We start from the raw sequence: 26,582 nt of genomic DNA, 5'->3' as shown, positions 1-26,582 counted from the left end.
TAAGTCTTGTACAACGTTCTGATACACATAGCAGATAGCTCAATGCTAAAAGTACAAATGCCTTTCTGTGTAGAGTTAGCATGCTCTCATTGTCTGCGTGGGTTTTCCCCAGGTACTTTGGCTTCCTCTCTCAGTCCAAAGACATGCAGATCAGGGTGAATAGTTTTATGCTCCCTGTCTACACAAGTGACCTGTCAAGGGTGTACGCTGCTTCTCGCCCCATGGAAGCAGGGATTGGTCCCCTCAACCCTCAACAGGATAAGCGGCATGTATGATTTATTGATTAACGAATGGATGGACAGATGGCATCTACAAGGCCTTACTACCAATAACCACTCGGAGGATGAAACGTGTGACTGAAAAGTGTTAACAGCGTACAGCAGCTGTTTGTCCCTTTTTGAGAGAGAATATAACTTCTTGTTTATTTGATACTGTCCTGATAGTGGATTCAGCATAGTCTCCACATTAGCTGCAGCCATCTTGGTTATTAACAAAAATGCCTCAGCCGTACTCCAATTGGCCACTCCTCTGTCACTCATTGAATCAAGGGCTAGGGTTAGGGATAGGGTTAACCCGCCCCATGTAAGAAAAGCTATGATGTCAGGATGGATGAAAATTGGTCTGAATGGGAGCGGGAGCCGGAGCCTTCTGTGTAAACGTGAGCTCGCTGACTGGTCACCTTTCCAGACTAAACAAAGCCGTGATGTGAAGAGCTGACGAGTGCTGGCATGACTGGGGACTTTCTTCTTTATCCACCTCCTCCATTGGCTTTGAACCTACAGCAGTACCTCTTGAAACTAGGGGGCAATCATATTCAACCATGACTATTAGCATCACAGCAGATTAGAAAATAATCTTCCTCATGACTCCTCCTCTCCCACTTATTGAAGGGGGTCTTGCACGTGTGGAATGCTGAGATCCATGTAAGGTGCATACTTGAGCATGGTTGCCCCCAGCATGCAATTATTATAACGCAGCAGGGTTTTTAATTCTGACTTGATGCATAGTTACAAAAGCATAACACATACAAATAATAATTTCATTACATTGGCCTGTGCTATAATTACAGAGCCGGTACACTTCATGACTTACACAAACTGCCCCTAAAAAGTCTCTGGTGAGGTTTGATCCTCAGTTTATCATTTGCTGGTCTCTATGTCAACATGGTATTTTTCAATCGTTAATAGTGCTTGATTCAACACAAATTATATCATGCTGTGAAGATAGGAAGCCAAGTGGTTACAGCCTTCAGGTGTGATAGAGACACATAATGGGCACTGTGATTTACCGCCTCAGCAGCGCTTCATGATTCTCTCATTGAAAACCTGAGCAAATTGAACAAGGGGAACTTTAAGTTGTTACCATGGGCAAAACAAAACAGCTTGAAGAAGACGGCATGTCCTTTCCAAGCTATGTTTCTCTGTTGTAAAAAGAAAGCTTCTGTACTGAGGTGGTTGCTACGCTCAGTCTTAACACCTAATATTTAAATTCTTCTTTGAAATTAGGATTTTTTTTGTTATCGAGTTATTCAAGTAACTTGTGCAATCATTCCAGCCCTAAAAGAAAGAATGCCGAAGTGCGTCTATACAGCAATCATGTTTATGGACAATAGATTAAATAATAACAGATTAAAGATGGAGCACCGTGAGTTTCCGAATATTTATTTCAGGCTTTTAAAGATATCCACCAGCTGAAGTCAGGAACATGTATTGGGCTGCAGCTGAGGATGTGATGAAAACCAATAGAATCCCTCTCGTACTCTAAACTGCATAGAAAGCTAATTACTATTACTATAGTCACAGTGATCTAGTTTACCAGAAACGACCTCAAGCCTGACCAACACAAGTACAGCTATAAAAATGCATCAATAGACGGACGGACAGGCACTACGTCCTGTCACACTTCCCAATGTACAAACAGTTGAGAACCCACACAGAGAAAATGCATTTTCATCGATTTTCTTTGTCTGGCAATAAGGGAAAAGTTGGAATCAAGAGCCATTTTTGACATTGCAGAATGTTGCACAATTTCAGTGCCAATGTAAACATTTATTTATTTTATCAAACAATTGAAATCATAATGTACCTTGATGAAAACTCTGTGGTCACTGTGTGGAATAATTTACGTTATTGTCACATAGAAACTAAGATTGTGTAACGCTGTAGAAGGTGAACATCTCCAAGCCAAACTGGCTGTTACATTGTGGAATACCGTGTTGCAAGTCTTTGGGAGCAGAAATCACTCTATAACTAGAAGACAAATGCATTCATGCACATACACGTGCAGACAATAACTCTTTAACATTGTCCAGTAAAAGTTAAAAGTAAAAAAACATGTCAAATTGCAGCGAGTGCAGCGACAGTTTGTTTGAACCATGTAAGTGTTTTTAAAAACTGACAGTTAACCATGTTTACATGAGGGCATCATACAAAGGAACAAATTACTTGTTTCCTGACTCTCTATCATCAAACCTAGCAAGAACAATTACAGGACAGATTGTACGCAGGAAAGGTCTATCTTCACTGGCATTAAAAATGAATTTCTAAATTGTATAAAAATGCACGTTGTTCTATTCACGTTTTTTTCTATTACTTTCAGTGAACGCTCCCTGGCAGAATCACCAGGTTCTAAAAAGGCTGGAGCTGTGCTGAGAACACATGTGGTCCGGACCCTAAATGAATTGCATTCATGCTCACAGCACCTCATGCCACAGTCTCCACAGAGCCGGGAAAATAGAGCCCTAATCTGAACATCAGTAGAAGCGATCCAAATATTTTGGGGAAAGGGAAACGCCTGCAGTCCATACATGGCTGACTAAGAGCTATAGTAAACCCTAAGATCGTCCACAAGAGAGTTTCCTGTATCATTAATTGGCAGAAACCACAACACTTCACTTAAGTTGTCAATAAGAATCTTGCAGCAAAGAAGACAGACTTGTGAGTCAGCGTTTTTGACCAAAGAATATCTTCAGATTAGATGTTTTTGATTTTTCCATGTCACATATTCAGCCTGACTTACTCTCTCTCCTTCTCCGTGAGTCTGTCGGTGATGGTGTCCTTGATGGAGGAGCGTGAACCCTTGTGGATCACCGGATATCTAAGAGGGATCTGCAGGAAGCACGAGATCATCAGGACCAGGTGCGCTGTGTACCCCAGGGCGACCGCCACGCTCCCGTCCTCCTTTGCTGCCGGACACAAAGTAAAACGACGGCGCCAGTGAGCCAAACATTATGTAGAGCAGAAGAGAAACTTTAAGATAACCTACACAAATGAAAATCAATCAACGTAAATTAAATTCAAAGTGGCAGCTTTTTCATCAACAAGAGTCACTTTTTAATTGTATCAAAAACTTCAGAGCATGTTTTGGTTTGGAATGTACTTTCATAAATTGTGTTTCTGTAAACCATGTCCACTTCATGTGGATCCAAACCTAAATGCATAAACTTTGAAGATTTCTTGGTAGCGAAGTATTCACAGGAGGAAGAGCGGACTTTCATTCATGTGGGAAAGTGTTTTGAAAGCGATACAGAATGTGGCGTACCATACATAGCATAAAACATACAAACATATAAAACATTGGCTGCAGTGGGATCATTTCTATGAGATGAGCACTTGGGAAGCTAAAGCATCACGTGGAACGATCCCCTCTGAGCACCAAGTAACTCTAAGGGAGGGCGACTGGATGCTTCTGTGAACGTTCTGACAGGGAAACAAAACAGCAAACCATCCCACGTTAAGCAAAGAAAAAAACGGTTTCAAGACTACACGCTAAGTGGTTTCACATTCTCCAACAGCAGCAGGACACTGCTTCAGGCAAAGACCTAAACACAGTGGTTTGTATCTCAATGCTTTGAAATAATAGTGTATGACAATATTGAGTGGTCAACTCCTTGGCTCTTACTGTGTTTTTCAATTTAACACAAAAAGCCTGCTTTGTATCACTCGTCTTCCTGCATCCTTTCACTCAATGGCAGCTAAAGTACCTGAAGTAAACAGCTTCCTGGCCTCTGGTGCTTTCGGATGATGCGTCACTCTAACCAGAATATTAGGTCAAGTAAAGGACATGCTACTAGAAGAGACACCTAAGGGTGCAACTGGAGACTGTTGGTACCTAGTAAGGCTGAGCTGACAAGGTATGGCTTAGGTAAATGTAAGGCGCAGATGAACTTCAGTGCCATCCTGTTCCACTTTGACCCCCACTGGGATTAGGACTCCAACTAACTCCGACCCTGGTCTCTTAATGTGGAACATCCTCCCCTGTAGGCCTTTTTAACCCGATTTAAACACCCATTGAGGCAGCTCTGGACTTGAACAATCTCTCTCTGGGACAGACCTCACGCAAATGAGAGCAGGGGTCAGAAGGGGGATAATAAAATAAGACTCTACATGTAGTGCAGGCATTTGCAGGATATATAACATCCGGGCCACACGAGATGCATGTGTGGCAAATGTTCGTCGTGGAACATCTTGCTTGACATTTTGGTGCCCATGTTATCAGCAATCAGACTGCCTGCATGAGTCTGGGTCTTGACTATTTTCGGGACCCATAGCGAAATAGCCAGTAATAATTATCTTTCACCGCAGTGTCAATGTTTATCTGCCGAATTTGTCGTAAGCACAAATATTTGCAACCCTTCCTGTACCTGCTTCAAAGTAAAAGCACTATAGTGTTCCTATTGACTTAATTTTTCCATTAGTTTTAACAAGGTTTTTATTGTGAAATATTTGCAGGACAGGAAGAGGCAGGGCTTCATACCATAGAGTCCTGGCATTTAGTTGAGAACAGAGCCCTACTTTTATTCGAGTAAATACAGTAGTGATACCAGAATCCTAACGTAGCACCTCTACAGCAGACATGCTCTCTGTGTGAGGCGTGCACGTGGAGCAGCAGATCAGCGATGCAGCCGTCACACGCAGGGTGGTCTGGTCATAATGCTGACAGCAGTTGGAGAGTGATATAAATTGGAATTGCATTTCTCCCCCGACAAGTCACCTGACCAGGTTGAAGAGTATTGTAAAAGCTAGTTTGCAGTAAGTACATTATGCTCTCCGTTAGCCAATTTGATCTGATCCCACAGCACATGCTCAGTAGCTTACAGTCAATGTTTAGTGTCCACCTGTGCAGGGCTCGCAGGCCGAAGAAACATGGGAACAAGTGCTGCCAACACAAAAGGGCTGACTGTCACTCCTGTCACTGCTGCACGTCTGTGCTCCTAAAGGAATTGTAACAGGTGGAGTGTGACAGCAGGGAGCGGAGGAGACTGGGACAGCCCTTTTTGAGTTATAGCTTCAGAGGCCCACTTGGTCTCACCAGCTGTGAGGAAGCTGAGTGAGAGACTGTTGAATGGACAGTGACCGGTGTGTTCTCCGTGTCAGACAAGTGCTGCAGACCAAGGCGAACCATTCACCACCCATTCAGTCAGGCCCCCCTGTTAAACTGAGAAGTCATGAAGTCATCAAGTTACCCCTCGGTGTGACAGCGAATCCCATTTATCACAACACATCCAGCATGACCCCTTCTCTAACCTGCACCAGCAAAAATGATAACAAGAGCTTTGCGGCTGTACCTGCTGGCTGACTACACTTTATGTCCTGCTGTGTTATTAATATGAAATCATGAGGGTTTTGTGGATCTCACTGGGGGGTTGGGAACCACATACAAGACTGTGCTCATGCTCCATCAGCAGTAAGCAAGAGATCAGAAAAGCTGTTCACACACCAAGCTACCAAGCCTTCAGACACCAAACCCCCTGACATTTATCATCCCAATTAGAGAAGCAAAAATACACCCAGCAAGATGTGTGTGACTCATAATTATAATTCTAATACTTGCCCTAGGAAAGTAATTTAATTGGTGTTCAGCTATTTCTGAATGAGGGTAAACATGTTGTAATGTGTGGGTGAATTGTGATTTTTGGTTGAACTAGCCAGAGTGAAGAAGGTTGTCAATCTTTCCTGGCAGGTATAAATAGTGGCTCATGACTGATGATTCAATTATGTCATTATGTCTTTTAAGCATTAAAATAACACACTTGTTATTCATGCACATAATGCTCTAGTTGCCATGTTGAGAAGCCAAAAATGATATCATAGATACTGTATCTATGATATCAGCTACCTTCCAATTTTAAATGTTCTACTTTGACAAACATCTCAATAAGCATTAAAGCTGAGACATAACAATTGTTCTGCACGCCTTATCACACCTTATCCTCCTGTAACCCTGAAACACACAAGCAGGCACGTAATGAATTACCTTGAAAGTCTTCAGAGTTTGGCAGCTTCACTCCGCAGATGACATAATCTGACTGATTAGCCTGGGAATATAAAAGAGGTTTCGTATTAAAGATGATCAGACAGCAGAAACAGACCCAGACAAGATGAAAAGCTGCGTGGGAAAAAAAACACCAGCTGTGCCGGCACCTGCACTTGTTTTAAATCATTAAGCCATTGTCTAGTGGTGTCAGCGTTTAAAAACTTTAGTTGTATATGAGAGCAGCAGGTTTAAAAGAAGGGCGATAACTTTGCAGCAGCGTACAATCTGGCCCAACTCACCAGATCAATGGGGTAGATGTAGGAAAGCTCAGAGAGGAGCTGCCGACAGCGGAAGGTGAGCTGGGCGTTGGACTTGAGGAACTGCTCCCTGGAGAAACAAAACCAGACACAAGGACGACACAATGAGATAAAAGCTGCAGTTAAAGAGCGGTGGTCAAAGGAGAGACTAGAGAAAGTGCAGAAATTAGATTGTCGGAGAAGAAGTGTTGCTGGAGAATACAGGAAAAAGTGGAAATAAGCAGTAGAAATCATCCAGGCTGGTTATTGCTCCACTGGGACCCACTGCTAACGGAAAATACAATGAACAGGGAGACAGGGTGTATGCTGCGTAGTGATGTGATAGCAGGTCAATGTCAATCTGAGGCCAGTCTGCTTTCTGTCTGGGCCACGCTTGGAAGAGTGCTAACTGAGTCAGCACTGAGTTATATTAAGTTTGACTGTTAAAAAAAAACAAGTAAAATAACACAACTGCCAAATTACTGGCCATTCTATATCCATAACAGGACAGCCCCAATTAGCTTTGCTGGGTCCATCAACCCCAGCTTGTCACATTATCAAAACAGGCTGGAAGATGTTCAGCAGTTATGACCCATGGAAAGTGGAAAAGTCTCTGTGTTTGCCCTAGTAGCTGTCAGTGTAAGCTGTGGTTTGGCGTGAGTTATGTAAAACAGAGTGAGAACGAGTATATGATGTTTTCAGTTTAGTGAAATATTCCCTTTGTACGAGGCACATGACCATATGATTCATTCAAGTATGAAAGAGTAAAAATAAATGTATAAATTACAATACAATTACAATTAAGTGAACTATCGGCCAATATAGTCTCCAAAAAGGGATTGTTTTGTTTCATATTTTGTAATACTCAAAACTCCATGGTATTCAAAAAATGTAATTTAGAAACTATATTTGCTGCATTACAATCATGTAAATGTAGTTACGACCTGTAGCTGTTTGTAAAGCTGTGTGTTGAAAGCAACTTTCCAGTTGTCTTTACACGACTGACAGCATGACTGGCCTGTGGCTAAACTAAAGCTACAAAAGTACAGTATATGGAATACGAGAATAAAAGGACACAGAGCACCGATTTTTTGAACTATTAAATTCATCATGATTCAAAACTTTCTGAATCTGAACTAATTTCTTTAATAATGCCATGTTATTAACATGTATTTACAGGTATATGTTGCTAAAATAAGCTTTTGAATATTTGAACAATAAATAAAAAGTACACACACAAGCTTGTGTGTGTGTGTGTGTGTGTGTGGGTGTGTGTCTCTCTCCCTCGGTTGTCCTGTCCAACACTTACACCACAGCTTGTGGGTAAGAGTTTATCATTAAATGCAGATGAAAAGAGGTTTTGGGGGAAAAATGGTTATTGAATGTGATGCATCCTCCCATTCACGCTCCTCGCCTTTCACATGAATTTCCTATTTGGATTTGCCTGTGGTTTGAAGTCTCTTATCATTACCCGTTCCGTGTGTGCGGCTGCTTTGTGTATCTAAGAGAGGAGACAGATTGGTGTGTAATGATAATTTGACCTGAAATAACACATCTGTCCACCAGGACTTGCCACTTCCAATTGGCTAAACAATGATGCAAGGCCTTTACAAACCCTTTTCCTAAAATACGCAAACTAAAGTTTCCCACCACTGCCCTTTTTAATGTATGCCAGTCATAAACAAAACACTTTGTGGTCATCTACATATTACCTGCCAGAAGTAAGCAAATACAGTTTTGGGGAAACGTTTTCACATTGAAGTATAATCCAAACATGTTCTCATTTGACACAGCTAAGCTAAACGACTGCCCAAAGCCTCATATTTAAGATATGAATGTGGTGTAGACATTCTAATCCTGCTCTCTGCTGAGAAGTAAATAAGTGCATTTCCCGATTTGTCAACAGTCGAACTCATTCTGTGGGAAAATTCACATCTATTAATGATGCATGAAGCAGCATTTTAATATCATAGTTGGTTGAGGTGGAGCTGCTTTCAAATATCTTCTATGACCTATGACTCAATTAAGGGGCTGCATCCTTCAAAGGCTGCTTTTGAAGACAGGTTGCGTGACAGTGGCACGCCTATTTCGAAGGATCCTCTAAACACTGCTGACAAATGCGTCCTTCTGTCCCACAAGAAACAAAGGCTTGAACCAGTCGATATTTCTTGGGCTCAAACTATCCCAGGATTTAATGCACTTAAGTGATAAACCATTTTTCAAGGACGTAACGGCAAGCGATAAGACATCTCATGCTTCAGCATCACACTTCAACTGAACCAAATACCTGATGGCACACAGTTAAAAAACTAAACTTTCTGTCATGTCCAACTGGAGCTCTTTTGCTAGACAGCAGTGAAGTAGTACCATCTCATTTCGGACTACGAAGCCCATGAATAAGGTGGCATCTGAAGTGAGACACAGCTATGTTAGTATTTAGGGATTGGGCCCCTTTAAGGCACTAAATTATTAAGGTACCAAAACTTTTGCATAGGCAAATTTTTCGGTTTCCTGCAAGGATTGTTATTACATTTTTACAGCTTCAAAAATCAACAAAATGTGTTAGTTGCACCATGGGGTGCACACTAGTGGGATTTTGAGAAAGTTATGATGATTAGTGGGAGAAGAAACAAGAAACATATGAAGTGAAATCAGACTCAAACTGGATGCAAATCTGTATAACATGATCTAAAAATAAAAACATTATATTTATAAATGTGTACAACAATTTGAGGGCAATTTTGGTTACTCACTTCCCAGAAAATAACCCCATTGAGCTTGGCATTATAGAGCTTGACCACATGAGATTACATTTGTAAATGCACCCAAGATGCATTGAGCACGGATTGGGATTCAACCAAACCACCTCCGGAGGTGGTCAGGGATGTATTATGACCACAATGAACACAAGAGTAAATGCAATTGTGTTGTCAGTCCACATAAAACAAGTACGTGGGTGCAAACAAGATAGGCAGCTAGAAGCCATTAGTCAGTCAACGGAGGAATCAGTCCTTTCCCGAGGCAGCACGTTATTCAAGACACCTGAGAAAGGAGTGAAGACATAACCAACAGACAACAAGCAAACACAATAACACAGTGTCGTGAACGGCAAGTATCTTCTTCTTCTTCTTGTTGTTCAATGTTTTTGTGAACCTGCACAAATGAGGAGGATGTGACATGAGCTGGACACAGCGATCAGATCTTCATCAGATCTCAATGTGAGATACATACTAACACCATGTGTAAACGTAATGAGGGCAAAATCATATTAAGATACAACGCTGTATGCAGATTACAGATTCACAGATACAATATGTTAATGGAGTGCAGAAAGGCAAAGTGAAGTATTTTTAGATTTCAAAAAGAGTAATCACATCGAATAATGTCTACTACAGTAAATTAAACAATAATTGATGAACAATCTGACTGAATCACTGTTAAACAGGAATGGTGACAGGCTTTGAAAAGGGGTACATGTGTATACACAACCTTTCCCTTGCTAATAGTAAAAAGAAAAATTATAAAAATTTTAATAATTTAAAACAATTTAAAATTATAGAAAATTAAACAATTCTATGAGAAACCAAAAATACTGATATTTCTTAGGAATGAATGTCGGACAGATGTACTACTTTCTGTATTAATGTGCTGTGTGCGGGGTCTGTGGGCCCCGTCAGCCTCACTGGGGCTCTGGTGTATTCTCTGGGGCTGCCAGGTTCTGCCCTTACAAACAAAGCTGTATCAAGGGTCTGCACCATCCGCACACATCTCCCCACGGGCCAAAAAAAACACAGGCTGATAGGGGTTTTAGCACAAAGTGCAAACTCTGAGAACACATAAATAGGCAGCGCCAGCCACAAAAACATCCCCTTGTTTTGAAAGAGCAAGGTGGGAGGCAGAGTGCAGGAAGTAATCTCATCACAATTCAATACCATTGAGCAACACACTGGGTCACATCATGCAGTGGGCCCCCGGCAACGGGATAAATGCATTTGAAAAATGTGTTTTCGATGCAGAAATAAAGCAATAGCTAATTACAGGTTTACACATACCTCTTGGCAGTGCATTCTTTCTGCAGCTTAGTAAGGGATTCTTTCTCCTCCTTCAGACCCTCGTGCTGAGCGCCGAACGCTTCCTCTGACAGAGACAGAAAGAAAAAAAGGGGAAATTATCAGGTGTGTGTTCTCTTCCACTACATCTAAACAGCCAGGTGGGCTTGGGTTTCGTTGGCAGCCATCCACGGTTAAAACCTGAGCTGCATAAAACAACTTTGATAAGGCCAAAACCATTTCCTTTTGACACCACATAAAAATAAACAACACATGTATGCAAATTACAGGATTTGTCAGACTCTAAATACAGAGCCGGGCAAATAAATAAAATCAGGCAGATAAGGGACAGAAATGATACATCTTGTGGTAGTTGTGTAGCCGCAGTATTGGCAAGCACACAATAACTCAGTGTAGCATGAAACCAGAAAGAAGCAACATATAATTTAGGGTTGTAACAGAGCATTTCTTTAATCTATGTTCATGCAGCATCACACAGCGTGGGATGGCAGGCAAATAAAGCCAAAATCTGACATTAAACCCTGTAGCACCCCTTGTTGTAAAATTACAACGTTACCTTTAACCATCCTAAAAAACAATCTGGCTTTTTTTTTCTTGTTTTTTTACCACATTTACATAGTCATTGGGTCCTATTGTTCAGTCTAACAATGTTATTGGATCGTACATTTGTTTATAAGTCACGCCTTCTGGCCATGAACTCACACAACCTCTCAAGGTTTCCTTCGAACAACATCTATTGGTTTCATTGGACTGGATTCATCAGATGCATGTAAGTAAAATGTCTTTTATATTTTTTTTGGTTGTTATTATAATGTCTAGAGCATGTACATATGTAGTTAGTGTGGAATAGATGCATCAAATTTCTTTTAGAGCTTATTATATAATTGTTGCAATTATACAACACTGGGTGAATGTGGTAGTCAAAATAGCTGGCTTGTTGCAGTGGGCTCAAACAGGTTGTGTTCACTCCACTACACCACTGCCTGAAACAGAGTAATTTCTTTATACATGGATAGTATACATTCTACCCTTGTGTTGTGTTCTGGTCAAATTTGACTGATTTAAAAGTTTTATCTCTAAAAAATGTAGTTAATTTGATCAGCCTGACCTAAAATTCCATGACTTTGTCCATGAAACAATTCAGTTCTGGGGACAGGAATGTTCCTGAATGTGGGGTGTGGATGTAAGTGGGGGGATGCATGTTTTCCTTTTAGTATGATAATTAGAGCCATTAAACCATTTACATTTACATTTACATTTAGAGAATTTAGCAGACGCTTTTGTCAAAAGCGACTTACCAGGCAGACAGTATTGTCTGCATGGAAAACATTTCTACCCTGAGCACTTGGTCCACCACCCTATCTATTCCTTCAGGTTATGTACTACAATATATAAAACATATATTCATGTTAATTAATTGATATTTTATTTTCAGAATGCCACCAGCAAGGAGAGAGCCGCGATACACGGTGCAGGATGTTATTGACCTGGTCCAAAATGGAGAGACTGAGGTTGAGATTGAAATCAGTGACACAGATGAGAGTGATGAAGACTCCGATGAAGATGTCTGTAAAGAAGTGGACAAAGAAAACCAACCACCATGGTCTGTCCAGCTGATAATTACGTGGACATCGAGCCAAAAACAAGGAAACACACCATGCCCCGTGACAGGTATCGCTGGCTGAAAAAAGATTTCATCAGTCCCAACACAGATTTTTCTGGTCTGGATATCACAGCAGATGACATTTCCCTCCACACACCATTGGAATACTTCCAGAAGTTTGTGTCCGAAGACATGATTGAGGCTCTGACACAAAACACGAATGAGTACAGCTTTCAGGTGCATGGAACATCTGTAAGCACCACTGCAAAGGAAATTGAAAAAATGCTTGGCATGTACCTGAAGATGGGCCTGGTACAAATGGCTGGAACCCGTATGTATTGGGAGACAGAGACGCGGTACTCCCCTGTTGCTGATGTGATGCCACGCAACAGATTCCAATCCCTGTTGACGTCATTACATTTTGTAAACAACATGACAGTATCTGAGACGGAAAAGAAAGACAAACTATGGAAACTCAGACTGTGGCTTGATTCATTCAGAGAGAAATGCCTGCAGGTGGTACCAGAAGAGCACAACTCTGTGGATGAGATGATGATTCCTTTCAAGGGGAAATTCAGCAGCATCAAGCAATATATGCGAGGCAAGCCAAACCCATGGGGATTCAAAGTGTGGGTGAGAACTGGAATCTCTGGCATGATGTGTGACTTCGATGTCTACCAAGGCAGTGTCAACGGAATACGAGCCAAATCTGAACTTGGATTGTCAGGTGAGGTTGTGATGAAACTTGCTTCCACACTTCCAGAAGGTCAGAACTACAAACTGTATGCAGACAACTACTTCACCTGTGTTCCATTATTAGTGAAGCTCCTTGATCGGGGAATTCATTACGTGGGAACAGCCAGGCAGGTGCGCCTACCCGACTGTAACCTTGAAGACGAGAAGAGCTTGAAGAAAAAGGGGAGAGGAAGCTATGACGTCAGAGTGGAGGGGAATCACAACATCTGTGCTGTCAAATGGTATGACAGCAGGGCCGTCACACTTGTGTCATCCTTTGCTGGACCTGAACCTGTGCAGAAGATTCAACGCTGGGACAAAGCCAAAAAAACCTTTATTGAAGTTGAGAGGCCTTACATTGTTGGTGCCTACAACAAGTACATGGGAGGTGTGGATTTGTTTGACTCATTTACAGCCAAATATAAGTTCCCCATCAAATCCCGTCGCTGGTACATGTACATCTTCTGGCACACCATCATCCTCGCTGTGATCAATGCCTGGCTGCTCTACAAGCGGGACTGTAAAGCGCACAAGGTGTCTAGCAAAGAGACAATGAACAGGAGACAGTTTCAGGCACAGCTAGCATCCTCTCTTATCGGAGGAGGACGGCAATCTTCAGGCAAAGGGAGCCCAGCAACACAGTCAGTGACATCAGGAAGCCCTCTGAATGCTCAGAAGAGGCCATCCAAGAGATGTGCAAACCTCCCATTGGATGTACGCAAGGACCTAGTTGGTCATTTCCCAAGGAAGACAGGGAGAGGACGCTGCAGACAGTGCAATAAAGGATACACCAACACGCAATGCAGAAAGTGTGATGTTCGCCTTTGCTTTTTAGACAACAGGGACTGTTTTTGGGACTTTCACCACCAATGAAAGTCTTCATGACCAATGTCATAAAAAGAAAAAAAGAGGGAAAAAACGCGCTTTTTAAGAGTTTTATCTTGTTTAATATTTTTAATAATTTTAATAAATGACTTCATAAAAATATGACTAATGTGTGATTATTATTAATGTTATATACCGTTATGGGGCTAAGTAAGCAATCAACCCTGCAAATGAACCCTTAGTTGTTCTGAATTGTTCACACAACGTGAGTACAAATACAGAAATCCTGCTCCCAACTAAGCCCAATGTTGCAATATTACAACATTTCTCTAAAAACGTACATAAACTTTTTATTTTTTAAAAAACTTTCATTTCTGCATCAAAGGCCTCATACAACATGATCTGAAAGGTCAAATAATTTTTTTTTTAGGTTTTTCTATATTTGGGTCTTACAGGGTTGAGTTTTTCACAATTTACTGCACAAAAGACATCATAAGAATTTAGTTTTCATCTTTGAAATAGTTTTCAATGCAGCTTGTATTGCATATGATCCACGTTATAAGTAATCAAGTACAGAAAATGATCAAACTAAAGTCTTTTCTCCTGCAATTTTCCCAGACACTGTAGAAAAAAAACAGAAAAATGTGATTGCCTTTTATTGTTCACGATTGGCTGGAAGTTAGAAGATAGAAAGATAGTCTGTAACTTGTGATGATTACATAAAAATTGCATTGCCGTCCAAAATATGAGCACAGAGGGTTGTGAGGCTGAACATTAGTCTAACAGCTGATGAAGAGAGAGCAGGGGCCACAAAGCAGATCTGTCCATGCCAGAAATCCCACCTGCTTTTTGTTCAGACTATGAATGTAAACATCAATAATGAGGTTTCTCCCAAAGGGGGCTGGCCTCACTCTGAGGGACATGGGGATCAAGTCACTGCTGCTCCACAGTTCCACGGTCACATCATGATGAAGATGCTTTTAAGTGAATTAATTTAAAATGCACTGAACTTAAGGGCATACAGATCCCCAGGAAGAGTAGGAGGAAGTTGGTTAAAACAAAGAAGTATAATGACATCATCAAATATGATTCTATTAGTTCCTGATTTCTTTATTTTTTACATTATTTTAACCCCGCAAAAAATGTAAAATAAGTATCGTAACCGACATGATATTCTGTGATTCTCCAGTGTTTCCTTTTTTAAATTTTAACCAAAAGTCATCTCGTCTCCATTAACAGGATTGAAATAGATATTGGTATCTTACACTTTTAAACATGAACTCTGCTCTATAATATCATGAAACCTGAAAATGTGTATGGAAAGTTGTGTGAAATCTGCAAGGTGTCGCAGACAGCTGAACTATAGCTCCAAACTTAACTAAGTGCCTCAGAAGTACCACTTTCTTTATAAAGGAATTTCCAGCTCTACTTTTAAAATCTCTCCTTGTGTTCACCTGCATTTTTTAGTTTTAATTCCACATTGCAGCCGTTTTGGGGAGGATATTTGACGATTTAAGTTCCAAGCAACAGTGAGCGCCACTCTCAGTCGAGTGGGCCAAAGGGAGCTGGCAGGAAAGTGTGTCCTGAGCAATTGGACTGTCAAATCACATGTGTGATCAGATGGATCACGGCACCTGCTTTTTATCACATATTTCCCCCCTGACATCCCGGCCGCTCTAACTAGCATGGCAAGGATGAAAGGAGATGGTGAGTTCTGCAGATGGAGGGAAGGAGAAAATAGAGGTACCGAGATGTATCTCCATCAGATTAACTCAGAAGACAGATTGTGTCAGACAGAGATCAGACAGGCCCTCTGCTGTGAGCGATGACATGAAAACCCATTTTAACACCGACTGCGCAGGCCTCTACAGCAGGCTTTCTTTCATGTAATGCCCAGCTATGTCCTATCTGTTTTATCCATGCTTTTTTTTTCTCTCCAGAAATCCCTCTAACCTTTTCCAGTCTGCATAACGAAAAGATGGAACAGGATATCACAACAGCATGTAACAAGGCAGCGAGGGATGCTGGTGATTTCCGTGTTGACACACCATCTTCAATATTAAAAACGAGACATGGACTCAGGATCCAAAATGGGGTGGAGGCATTTTAATGCTATAAAGGTATTAAATCTCATTATAGATCATCAGTTTTCTACTTTCAGGTCCCCCCCGACAGCTGACTGTGGGCTGTGTGGGATTCAGAGAGAATTGCAGCTGCGTCAACCACTCTGCTGACAGGACATTACAGCTTGTACAGTGCAAAAGTTCATGAGCGATAAGTCAGGTTATCCAGTGACATTTAACCCACGCAGCATCCAAAGCAATTGGTTAACATGAAACGAAGGTAGGTATGATGCAGAGTGCATTCCATCAAGTCGAATTAAAATCACAACCAATAAAACAACCTTAGGATCTATTCAGTAACTTTGAAACTGCTTAGGCAATATTGAATGTGAACAACTGTACAGAACATATGTAGAAATGTATCTTTGCCTAGTCTTTGCCAACAAGACTCTTCCTACAATATAATAAAAAGGTTCTAAATAGGTATTTCTGCTGAATAGAATTTCATTGTGTTTAAATATACAGTGACAAAAAATAATCTATATTAGGGCTGGGAAATAAACAACATTAATAATTATGATTTTCATCAATTCCAATATAACAAAGGCTCAATGTATATGGATGTCTCACTTGTGTATTGTGCAAAACCCAGTGAGGAGGTAGAACACTTTACTGATCCGCCTCAGATTTGCCACATTTTTTTAAATGATTGTCATTTTCTGTTCTTAAAGGAGTTTAAAACCACAACTTTCACTCAGGAGCAAAAAACGGTCTTTAAATTGTGAAAAATATCAATATTGACTGATATTACAATTTTTATCTTAATACAATTTTTGGCCGTATCGTCGTAACCTATCTTTTTAAAATAAAAAGTTTTGGTTTTGTGAGATAGAGACAGAGTAGAATGTCAGGGGAGTCAACACAAAGGACAGGAAAGAGGTAGACCGACATCCTCATATGCATTAGAGTGTTAGAATGTAGTAACTGAGCATCTGAATCAAGATGGCAGCCATGATAAGGATGTAGACGTGTGAAGCTGCAGCTAAAGGAGCCCTAATGATGATAGTTTCAATATGAGACCTTTTCTCTGAGGTGACAAATACCTCTACACACACACCTTACCTTCGCACTACTGTGTTCCTTACACTTGAGAAACCCAACCACTGACATTTATTGCTGGACAGCCTTGGCTGTGTTACAGAGCGTGAGAATAACTACCGTTAAGCACAATAAACGCTGCTAACGGGCCTGATTTATGTCCGCTGCTCAGGCTGGAAAAAGGAAATTTGGAATGGAGGAAATTGTGACAAGAGTGTGACCTCCACCAAAACCAAACCCATTTATTCTAGACAGGAAGGACTGACTTTATTTCAAATTCACAGCTGTATATTTTTAAAAAAGGTGGTCATGCTCACATGTCCTCTGTTATGCTTTGTGTGAGAGACAATTTGTGGAATTCGTGTGAGTATGTGTGTGATTGAAGAGGAGAAAAACAATCGCTTTCTACACTCCAGCTTTGATTTCACTGTCCTTACTGTAAATCAGCGGGCGTCGAACAGCCCGTTTTAAACCTGTCATCGGGATGATACCAAACGCCAATGTTTTTCAGGGGTTACTATGATAACACTGCCCAGGATGGTAGAGACGGCAGCAAATGTATATGATCAACAATGTATAGGCATGTACACGCATCCACTGCGACATGCTACATCACTTCACCAAAAGTGGTTCGTCTGATCTTTATCTGGTGATTCACATGTCCATGCACACACCTGCAGATCCTCCACTGAATGTTTGGGTTTCCAGGGCCTTTTATTTGGAAGAGGTTGCTTTAGTGTTAATAACAGGCTGATACGATTTATTTGCTAATGGGCTCTAATACTGTGTGAAGGATGGGAAGACCACACGTCCAGGTGCAGAAGACGTCCTAAAGAGCGTGACCAGGATAGGAGATTAAGTCCATGTGAGATGCCTTCTGGGGATGAACTGCATAGCATTGTTCTTACACAAACTGTCAATAAAACTTCCAAAGAAACCTGTGCCTCATAAGCACTGGAATGTGTGAAAATTCTGCAACTTAAACACTAATTGAATCAACATTGACAGTAAATGGGGATATAAATCATTGGTCCTTAGCCACTAGTTTGCCTGTTATGCAATCTGTATTAAATCTTCCTGTTTATGTGGGAAAGGAAAGGTTTGGAAAGAAATTTAAGCCACAATTGATAAAATCACATGTGTCTCCAAAATGAAAGATGAGATCAGATGAAACAAACATGTTGTGGTTGCCAACGTAAATATAATCAGACACAAAATCAGCTGCTGTATAGAATACTATAAACACCTGTCTTCAGGAGTATCCTGACTGTAATTAATGCGGGGTGTCTTTTCCCACCCGATGTGAAACAAATGAATATGTGCAGGCTGATTGGAAAAGTTAAACAACAAGCTGAAATACAGCAAAGCTCCACAGCATATGGTTTATGGCTTCTGAGTTATGAGTCTGGGAAGAACCCCAACAACATTTCAGCATAGGCCTACTCAGCTACGACTTTTCAATCTATCCCAAAATACCATTTTCCTCTTGAAACCAGCTGAAGGATTGTTTTTTTTCTCTTCTCTTACTTAATAAGCACCTGTCCAGTGTGGAAAAAAGCCATGAAAGAGCTGCAGAGAAGGAGGGCAGCGGCTTCTTTTGTTTTGGCTGTAGACAGAGTGGTGACAGGTAAAGCAGCAGAGGATTAACAGCCAGTTTTTAGAAATGCACCACAAAGGAAAAGTTCTCCCTTCGACCCTCTTAGTGCTGTGTCTCTGGGTGAGGGTGAATGTCCGCATTCATGTGCAGACTTCATGCTAATCATTGACAATCCCCACGTCAGGTTGGAGGCTCAGAGAGGTGCCCTGCCCTTTGACCAGACAGCAAGCTGATCTTACAGACAAAAGGTTCTTAAAGGGAGCATCTGGCCTGCTTTAAGACAAACACCACCGATGATAGCAGGAGGACCAAAAGATTAGTCAGTGCAAAAAATGCAGTTTGGATAGCTGTACAAGAACAGGCAAACTGTACAGTAGAGCCATTTTCTGACATGAACTCCAATAGAGCTTAATCGACCTGAATTGACAATAGCGGGGACTAAAGTTTAAAAGCATTCCCACATACACCTTCATGTATGTTAAGAATTTATATTTGCGCATATATTTTTCAGTCAAATGGTCAATCACACTACCTTTTCATAAGCCCTTTATTTCCCTATGAACAGCAACAGGCACTAATACAACTCTCCTCAGCTCTCAGACTTCACAGGGTTGACGAAATGACACCACTGCACACACACTGCTCTTTTGTATGTGTGTGTGCATATATGGTGTGTGTTTGAGGTGTGCGTGTGTGTGGTGCGTGTGCGTGTGCATGTGCATGTGCATGTGCGTATGTGTGTGTGTGTGTGTGTGTTGAGTGACTGCAATCCTCTGACCAGGAGTGTGACTGAGGTTTCCTGTATGTGACAACACTCTCTACTGTACTGTACTGTAATTTAACACATGAAGAGCACCTTTTACATTTGTAATAAACCTATCTGTAACTTGCCTTTTGTACAACTGGTAACACAATAACATGGAAAAACAGTCAAGGAAATGTTTTCTGAAGACATTCATTTTGGGTGGGGGGTGGTTGTTGATTTAACTGTAGAAAGAGCTACTGAGCATCTGAGGGAATAATACAGGAATAAGGTATATCAAGTCAATATAACTTATTTAACTATTATAAGTAATAACCAAGGGAATTTGGTGTATTATTCTAAATAAAAAAGAAAAATATCCTGGTAATCCTGGCTTGCCAACTACGTCAAAAGAAAATTCCCAATTCTCTTCACAATGAGTAGCTGAAACAGCCTTTTGTGGTTAATCATGAATAGATTGGGGATTTTGGTGAGATTGTATTAAGCCTTCAGTTCTTACATAAACTGGATATGAGTTATGCAGTAACACATGAGACAACAAAATGAGTTGCAGAATGATCAGTGCCTTTCATTTTTTATTACCAGCAGTGAAATCATGTTAGCTCTGGTTAAACACTGATTTACTGCACTGACGACATAGGGCAATAAGTGCTTTATGTGTATACAGCATTCACGTTGTTTTTCTAATGACGTTGCGCATTATTTTAATTTGCCTCAAGGCAGTACAATTCTATTTTTGGGGTTATACTTTTAAACTTATCACCATTCACTGGACTGTACTTTTTCGAATACACTTATCAACTGTCATTAATTTGAGTCATCTTGAAAACTACAACTAGAGAAAGTAGAAAGTAGAGGGTGTGCTGCAGAAGATGAACATAAGAAAAACAGTCTGTTACCTACCTTCCATTAAACTGGGAAAAGGCAAACGACAATAATGGGCATGGTGTTGTGTCAAAGGGCACAGGAGTCCACATGTACATGTTGTATGTGATTCCATCAGCTTTACCTTTCTTCTGAAGCTGTGCCCTCTCCTTCTGTCGCAGGTCGATCTCCCTGCCCAGTGCCTTCCTCTGCCGCTGCAGCTCGCTGCGCAGCACAGCTATTCTCAGCTGCATGCACTCCCGCTCTTTTTTCTGCAAACAGAAGACAAGACAGATATGGAGAAGAATCACAGAGAGAGGATGCATATGGTCACAGTGATTGTGGTGTTTATTACCTTTAATAAAGACCCCAAAAGTCCTACTAGCTCCCTCGAAAACAAGCCATGTTTTTGCAGGTTGATCCCACGTCCCACTGATTTAATACTTATCTCCTGAGCTAATATTCACCATCACTAATCTAGAATCCACTATCAACAATTAATAACAACAAAGGTGGAGAATCATTTAACGATAAAAAAAACATCTGGCTGAGCTCTGAGATCAGGGTTGCTGGTGAAAAGGTTTAACTTGGTGTGGAGGTCTGGCTGTCAGCAGCTGTTCTAATAACATGTGAGGCAAACCTGGACTTACAGGAGGGTATGGTAGGATGAAAGGATACGTATACACTATCACCACACACATTTATATTGCTTAATATTTGTCATTTGGCCATATATTTACAACTTTTACTAAATATTGTTTTTGTAATACCAAATAATTAAATGAATTAGCTTTTTAGGATACTTTTAGGTCAGAAGAAGAAGGAAATCACTGCAGGAGTGGATCCAGGGGCAGGGCCAGGGGGGCAGTGGCCCCAGCAGAAATCTGACTGGCCCCTGAAGTGCCCTTGTCCTGTGAGTTGTCACTTACCAACAATACGAAGAATAAATGTGAATTTTTATGTTCTAAGCTACAGAGTATACAAGTACACAATGAATAATGCTAAAAAAAAAAAAGAAATGACGATGTACACTACTTTGAATCAGGAATTGTACAAGGACGTTGTACATATAATTGTCCCATTTGTGATCCCCAATTTAGAAAATTCCCAGACCCAAGACTGAATCACTGTAATCATTCATTAGAGCTGCATTACATTCTTTACAGTTACAGTTCACTTGTATGAACATTTATTATATGTTACTGGTTACAACTAATGAAGATGGGCTGGGATGTTCTGTCAAGAAACTGTCACATACAGTTTCTGCCTCAAGTAGCAATATGTTATTTTCCCATTACTTTTAATAAAATGGGTAACTTAACTTACTTTTTATTTTTTTCCGTTCTTGTATTGCTGATGCCACGACCTCATGGATATATTAAAACCCCAGGTCTGCCCACACGGGTGATTCAACTAATCTTGCCTGATTCAACCTTGTCTCTCAGGACAGTAGGCGTGTACAGGCTGTGCATGACTGACAGTTCCCTCATTCACCGTTTAAAGCCAATTTCATCGCAGACATTTCGACATATCACATCATTGAAAGTAAACGGTTTACAGGGTCACAGTAATAATGAATGTTACTGAAAGGAACAATTTGATATTTTGGCAGATATGCTGAGCTACTTTCTAGCCAACAATTCAAATAATTGTGTGTGTTAAAGGGGAAGCTGAAATAAGGAGACCTTTTAACAGAGCTGTGGTAAGTGTTTCCACCTGTTTTCTTCATGCTATGTTGAGACTTTGGTGAACAAAGGCTAAACGAAGACCAAACCTACAGTCTTTTTTACAGAGGATTTCCATTATTGTCTAACCATTGCTGTTGCATTGTTACCTACTTTGAGTCACTGTACTTACAGCAAAAAGATCACTCCCAATGCTAGCTTGTTAGCTTTGTCACCAGCACACAATTAATCCTGGGATTTGTTAGCCTGAGAAGGATCCACCCATTGGATCCTCTGTTGTTTGGGAATGGAAGGAGGAATTTCTCGGCTGGAAGCCTTCGAAATGGGATGGCCTAGATGCACCAGTTTTAAACGATGAGTTTTCAACTGCAGCCTATGAATGATGCAGTCCCGAATTGGGACCCAGCAATGGAGATCTTTGATCTCAGTAATTATACCATAGTTTCTCAACTTCAACCTGAGCAGACATCTTATCAGGCAGTTGTCAACAAAAGACGTTTCGAGCTGCTACAGACAGTGACGAGTGGGAAGTAGCAGCAGAGAGGTCAAATATATATAGAACAAGACATATGCAGGCAGTGCGAAGTGGTTTGATTCTGGGGCAGCTGTTCCTGAGCATTTGTACACAACTGTGTAGAACAGGGTGTAGCTGCAAATGACCAATTCTCTAAATAAAACTAGAACATCATGGCAGATGCAGACGTGTGGAAACACACAAACTCAAACACAGACCCTGGTGAGAAACTGCAAAAAAAAGTCCATCAACTCCAGATGAGTATCTGTTTTTATCTCCATGTAACACAACTTTCCTCAGGCGTCTCTCTCACCACATGCTCCCTGACCAGCAGCAGCAACATGGTGCAGGTCATTAGTCAACAACTTGTCCTCACTTTGGGATGTCCCTTCATCAGGCTTCATATCTCTATTTGGTTGAGGGGGAGCCTGCTAATCATCTTATGAGGAACAGCACAAGGGATCCATGGACGGATGGATGTGAATGTGGTGCACAGTATGAAGGAGAGATTGGAGGTAAACAGAACAATACGATGAAAACACCCAAAGGCAGATTTGAAGAGCTGACATTTAAGAACAGTGCGGATGATGACTGAATGAATGAGCTGGAACAGTTGGAAGAGAAAAAACGGAGAGATGTGAGAGAGAGGAAACTTTTACACAGGCAAACAGAGACAAGGTCTTGTTATTTATCCTGTAGCCTCAGAGCACGGACTGTTGCATCTCTCACACGCACACAATTTGATAGTGATCGTGGCCAGGATCTGAGGAAAGACACAGATATGCTTCTTCATGAAGACTTCTGAGGGTTTTGTTGCAAAAACAGAGAGTGGTATCAGTCGCGGCGAGAACACTGATAGAGCCTCCATCTCTCCGATGTGTCACACCCTGATGCTTGCATGTTAACCACCACTGGCTTTGGCACGAACCATGAGCCGCCTACACTTTCACTGGGCTGCATAGTTGACAAGTGGGTCACAGCCATGCGAGTCTGTGTGCGAGAGTGAGACTGTAAACCACCAACCGGGCCCGTCTGACTCCTGCTGAACATCAAACAGCAGTGGGTCAGCTGAGTAAATAAGCAGCAGGCGTAGGGGGAGCATGTTATATCCCAGTAGATTAATGGCAGAGTGTGGGTGAGAGGGTGAAAGGGCCATGCACTAGGGTTGGTGGCCTCCACTCTGTCCTACTTTGATCCACGCTCACTATGACAGACACAGAAGGATCGTACAGAGCTCTCCAAAGGCAGTGAGCGAAACCCTTAGAAGAGTCACACAATGCTCCACTCACTCATAGTTCACAGGTTTTTACAGAAAGGTAGAGGACGAGGATTATGTGATTTATTGGCTGATGTGAGCTCTGAAAAGGGGTTTTAATGAATATTTCACTGAGGGGGAAATATCAGAGACAAGTTTTTGAAAGAGATCCTTTGTGACTAAAGAATGGAGCCTCAATGTTTTTGTGGGGAGACTAAAGAAGGCTATAGTGAAGCTGGGTCAATAGGTGGGGGGGAAGTCTGGGGAAAGGAACTGAAAGACTGAGACCATATTAAAAGCCAGTGGAGAGCAAAATGGAGAGCAACAGCTGCAACAGCTGTATAAAGAGGCACTCTAAACCTTTAAATTTTGTACCTGTGTAACAACACAAACAACACAATTTGGCATGTCATGAGATCTGATACTTCGATAAGTCAATGCTTAAAATCTGGAATTCTTGACGTACTCATTTTCCTTCCATACTGTAGGTAGAACAGGTCCTGTAGATGTTGTAGGTACTTGAGATATGATTCCTCAAGGACTGACAATCACAGAATAACAACCGTAGAGGCCTTTTAGTCTGACCTCAAACTTGAAAAGAAGAAGGGGGCGCCTCAAACTTATTTCGTAGGCATCATATCATCCTCATCATGTCCATATCCTAAATCTTACTATTAGAGTTTGTGAATTGTTTAAGCTTTTATCCACTTTAGAAATACTCCACACAGAACATTCACAAAGCCAAACATTATCTTGTTTAGGCTCATATTGCTACTTGAGGCTCATTACCATTGTGTCTGTAATGATAATATAAGACTGACTTTTTGTCGTAAATCCCACCTCCTCCATGTTATTTGGGGGGACATATACCAAATAAAATGACCAATTACACACATCCCTCCATCGCTCCTGCACAGACACGTTTGTATCTGGTATAATTTTGACTCGACTTGATTTCTGGATAGTGGAAGGAAATGGAGATGTGTTGTGCATATTTATAAACACTATGATTTAAGCTACAAAGTGACTATTCGAAAGTCATTAAAATAGTAGTAGTAAATACAGAATTTCAGGTATCATGACATCCACACATGACACACACCCTCTTGGACTATGTGAACACAGAAACATCCCAGGTGCCAAAAAAGAATTTCAGCATGTACAGGTATGTAATCCTATGTGAGCAGGAAAAATGCCGTTTTTTAAGAAGACAAGTCTACCTGGAGGATAAAAACACCAAACTGTCACAGCCCCCGGGGCTTTTACAGCAGAGGAGAGAGGGGCCACTTTTGAAGTGAATGTTTACAATAAACACAACGTCAAACCCGGGATCAGTGCTCCGTTTTCACAGCTGTGTCGCTGCCAATTCCAAATATGTTAAATATGCTTTCTTGCTTTTGCTTTGGATCACAGTCTAGGATACGACAAGAGGTGGAAACACAAACAGGGGATTTTGGTGTAAGTGTTATCATTGAGGCAGCGGGATGATGGTCTTTCTCTACTTTTCAGTTGAGCCATCAAAACAAAAAGATACAATGGCTTCCCATAGGGTATAATTGCATCTCACATTGCTTTACATTACAATTACATCTGGGGATTTGAGTGATACACGTTCTTAAATCCTGTTAAGCATTTAGTACAATACAGCATGCTAATGCTTATTATTTGTGTAGAAGCCTTATAGGCCTGTTATTGCTGATCACAGCAATAACTGCTTACTGGTGTTAATGAATGTTCCTTGAAAACATCAGATCTCAAATTGCACTTCATCTTTGTATATTTTTAAATACATGAAATCCATATCATCTTTATATTGTTTCCCTATCACTTAAGCTGATGAATCAACAGAGCCTACTACCGAGGATAAGAAGATAAGCTGACTAAACATTCACAATGACTTAAAGGTAAGTTGCTGATGAGTTGAAATCTGCAACTGATGGGTGTGTGCGCTCACCCGCTCTGTGCAGGCCTCTGTCGTCCTCAGCTTCTCCTCGATCTCCTTCCCAATCTTCTGCACCGTCACTTGGGTCTGCTTGATGGCTCTCTGGGCTGTGTGAAGCCTGCAGGAGGAGGACAGCACAGAGTCATTATCCATCATTATCATTGTTTGTCGCCACACACTGCCCCACAACAACAAACCCCATGTTGTAACAGCGTTTCAAGAGAACACAAAAGTAACTTGCTGAATAGAAATTGAGCATCTACGTCATAGATACAACAGCCATTCATTTCCATTTAGCTTGGATGTTTAAAGTGACAGTTATGGGGACATCAAACAGGTTATGACTGTCCACATGTGGATGATTCATTGTGCAGTTTGTTTGTTTGTTAGCCCTCCTTGTATCTGATTTACTGGGGTCGGTCTTCATCTTTGTTCCTGCCCTGAATGACGAGTCTCCACAAAGTGTCAAAGTTTATGACGAGCTTTGGCACAAAACAAAAAGGACACAAACAAGTTTGAAAACATTTCCTGCTTGTAAAAGCCCACAGTTAATTAGACAAGACACATCAAATTGTGAAATACCACAAAACACATCGTAAATAACACAAAACACAACTATCACAACAAAAGCTTAACTTCTATTATTTTTTGACAACCTAATCACAAGATGAGATCAAAAGCTGTCCGAGAGCGACGACAACTCAAAAAAAGGTTCACCTAATTAACTGAGGTCGCAGAGGCGGAGGCCTTGTTTCCAAACGCTGTGTCGCTGTCAGGATCGGAAATGGGAACATGGGTAAATAAAGGCCAAGTCAGCTCATTATTTTAACCATCAATCACAGGGGCTGTTAACTCCTGAGTATGATTTCTCCTTCTCTGATGTCCACAGCTTGAAGTTTTTTTTTCTTGTATGTAACTCGGGTAGGTCACTCTCTGGTTACTTACTGTAAGCATCAGTTCATTGTTTAGCTCTGGTATGGCTGTGAAGACACAGCTGCCAAACCCCCATTGGTAGTT

The 26,582-nt window shown here is 41.1% G+C and overlaps 1 protein-coding gene across 1 annotated transcript in view; it reads right to left on the bottom strand.

The window, feature by feature from the left end:
• The window catches only part of uvrag (UV radiation resistance associated gene), an 87,153-nt gene that overhangs the window by 43,380 nt on the left and 17,191 nt on the right, over positions 1-26,582 (bottom strand). The window contains exons 7-12 of the mRNA XM_061085479.1: positions 25,578-25,683; positions 20,315-20,441; positions 10,604-10,688; positions 6,555-6,642; positions 6,256-6,316; positions 3,019-3,184 (exon numbers count right to left, since the gene is read on the bottom strand). Of these exons, the coding sequence (XP_060941462.1) occupies positions 3,019-3,184; positions 6,256-6,316; positions 6,555-6,642; positions 10,604-10,688; positions 20,315-20,441; positions 25,578-25,683 (633 nt within the window). The remainder of the gene's footprint in view (positions 1-3,018; positions 3,185-6,255; positions 6,317-6,554; positions 6,643-10,603; positions 10,689-20,314; positions 20,442-25,577; positions 25,684-26,582) is intronic.

The sequence above is a fragment of the Limanda limanda genome, chromosome 14 (genome assembly GCF_963576545.1).
Source record: "Limanda limanda chromosome 14, fLimLim1.1, whole genome shotgun sequence".
NCBI lineage: Eukaryota > Metazoa > Chordata > Actinopteri > Pleuronectiformes > Pleuronectidae > Limanda > Limanda limanda.
The sequence above is the reverse complement of the archived record's forward strand: the minus strand, read 5'-3'. Positions and strand labels throughout refer to the sequence as shown.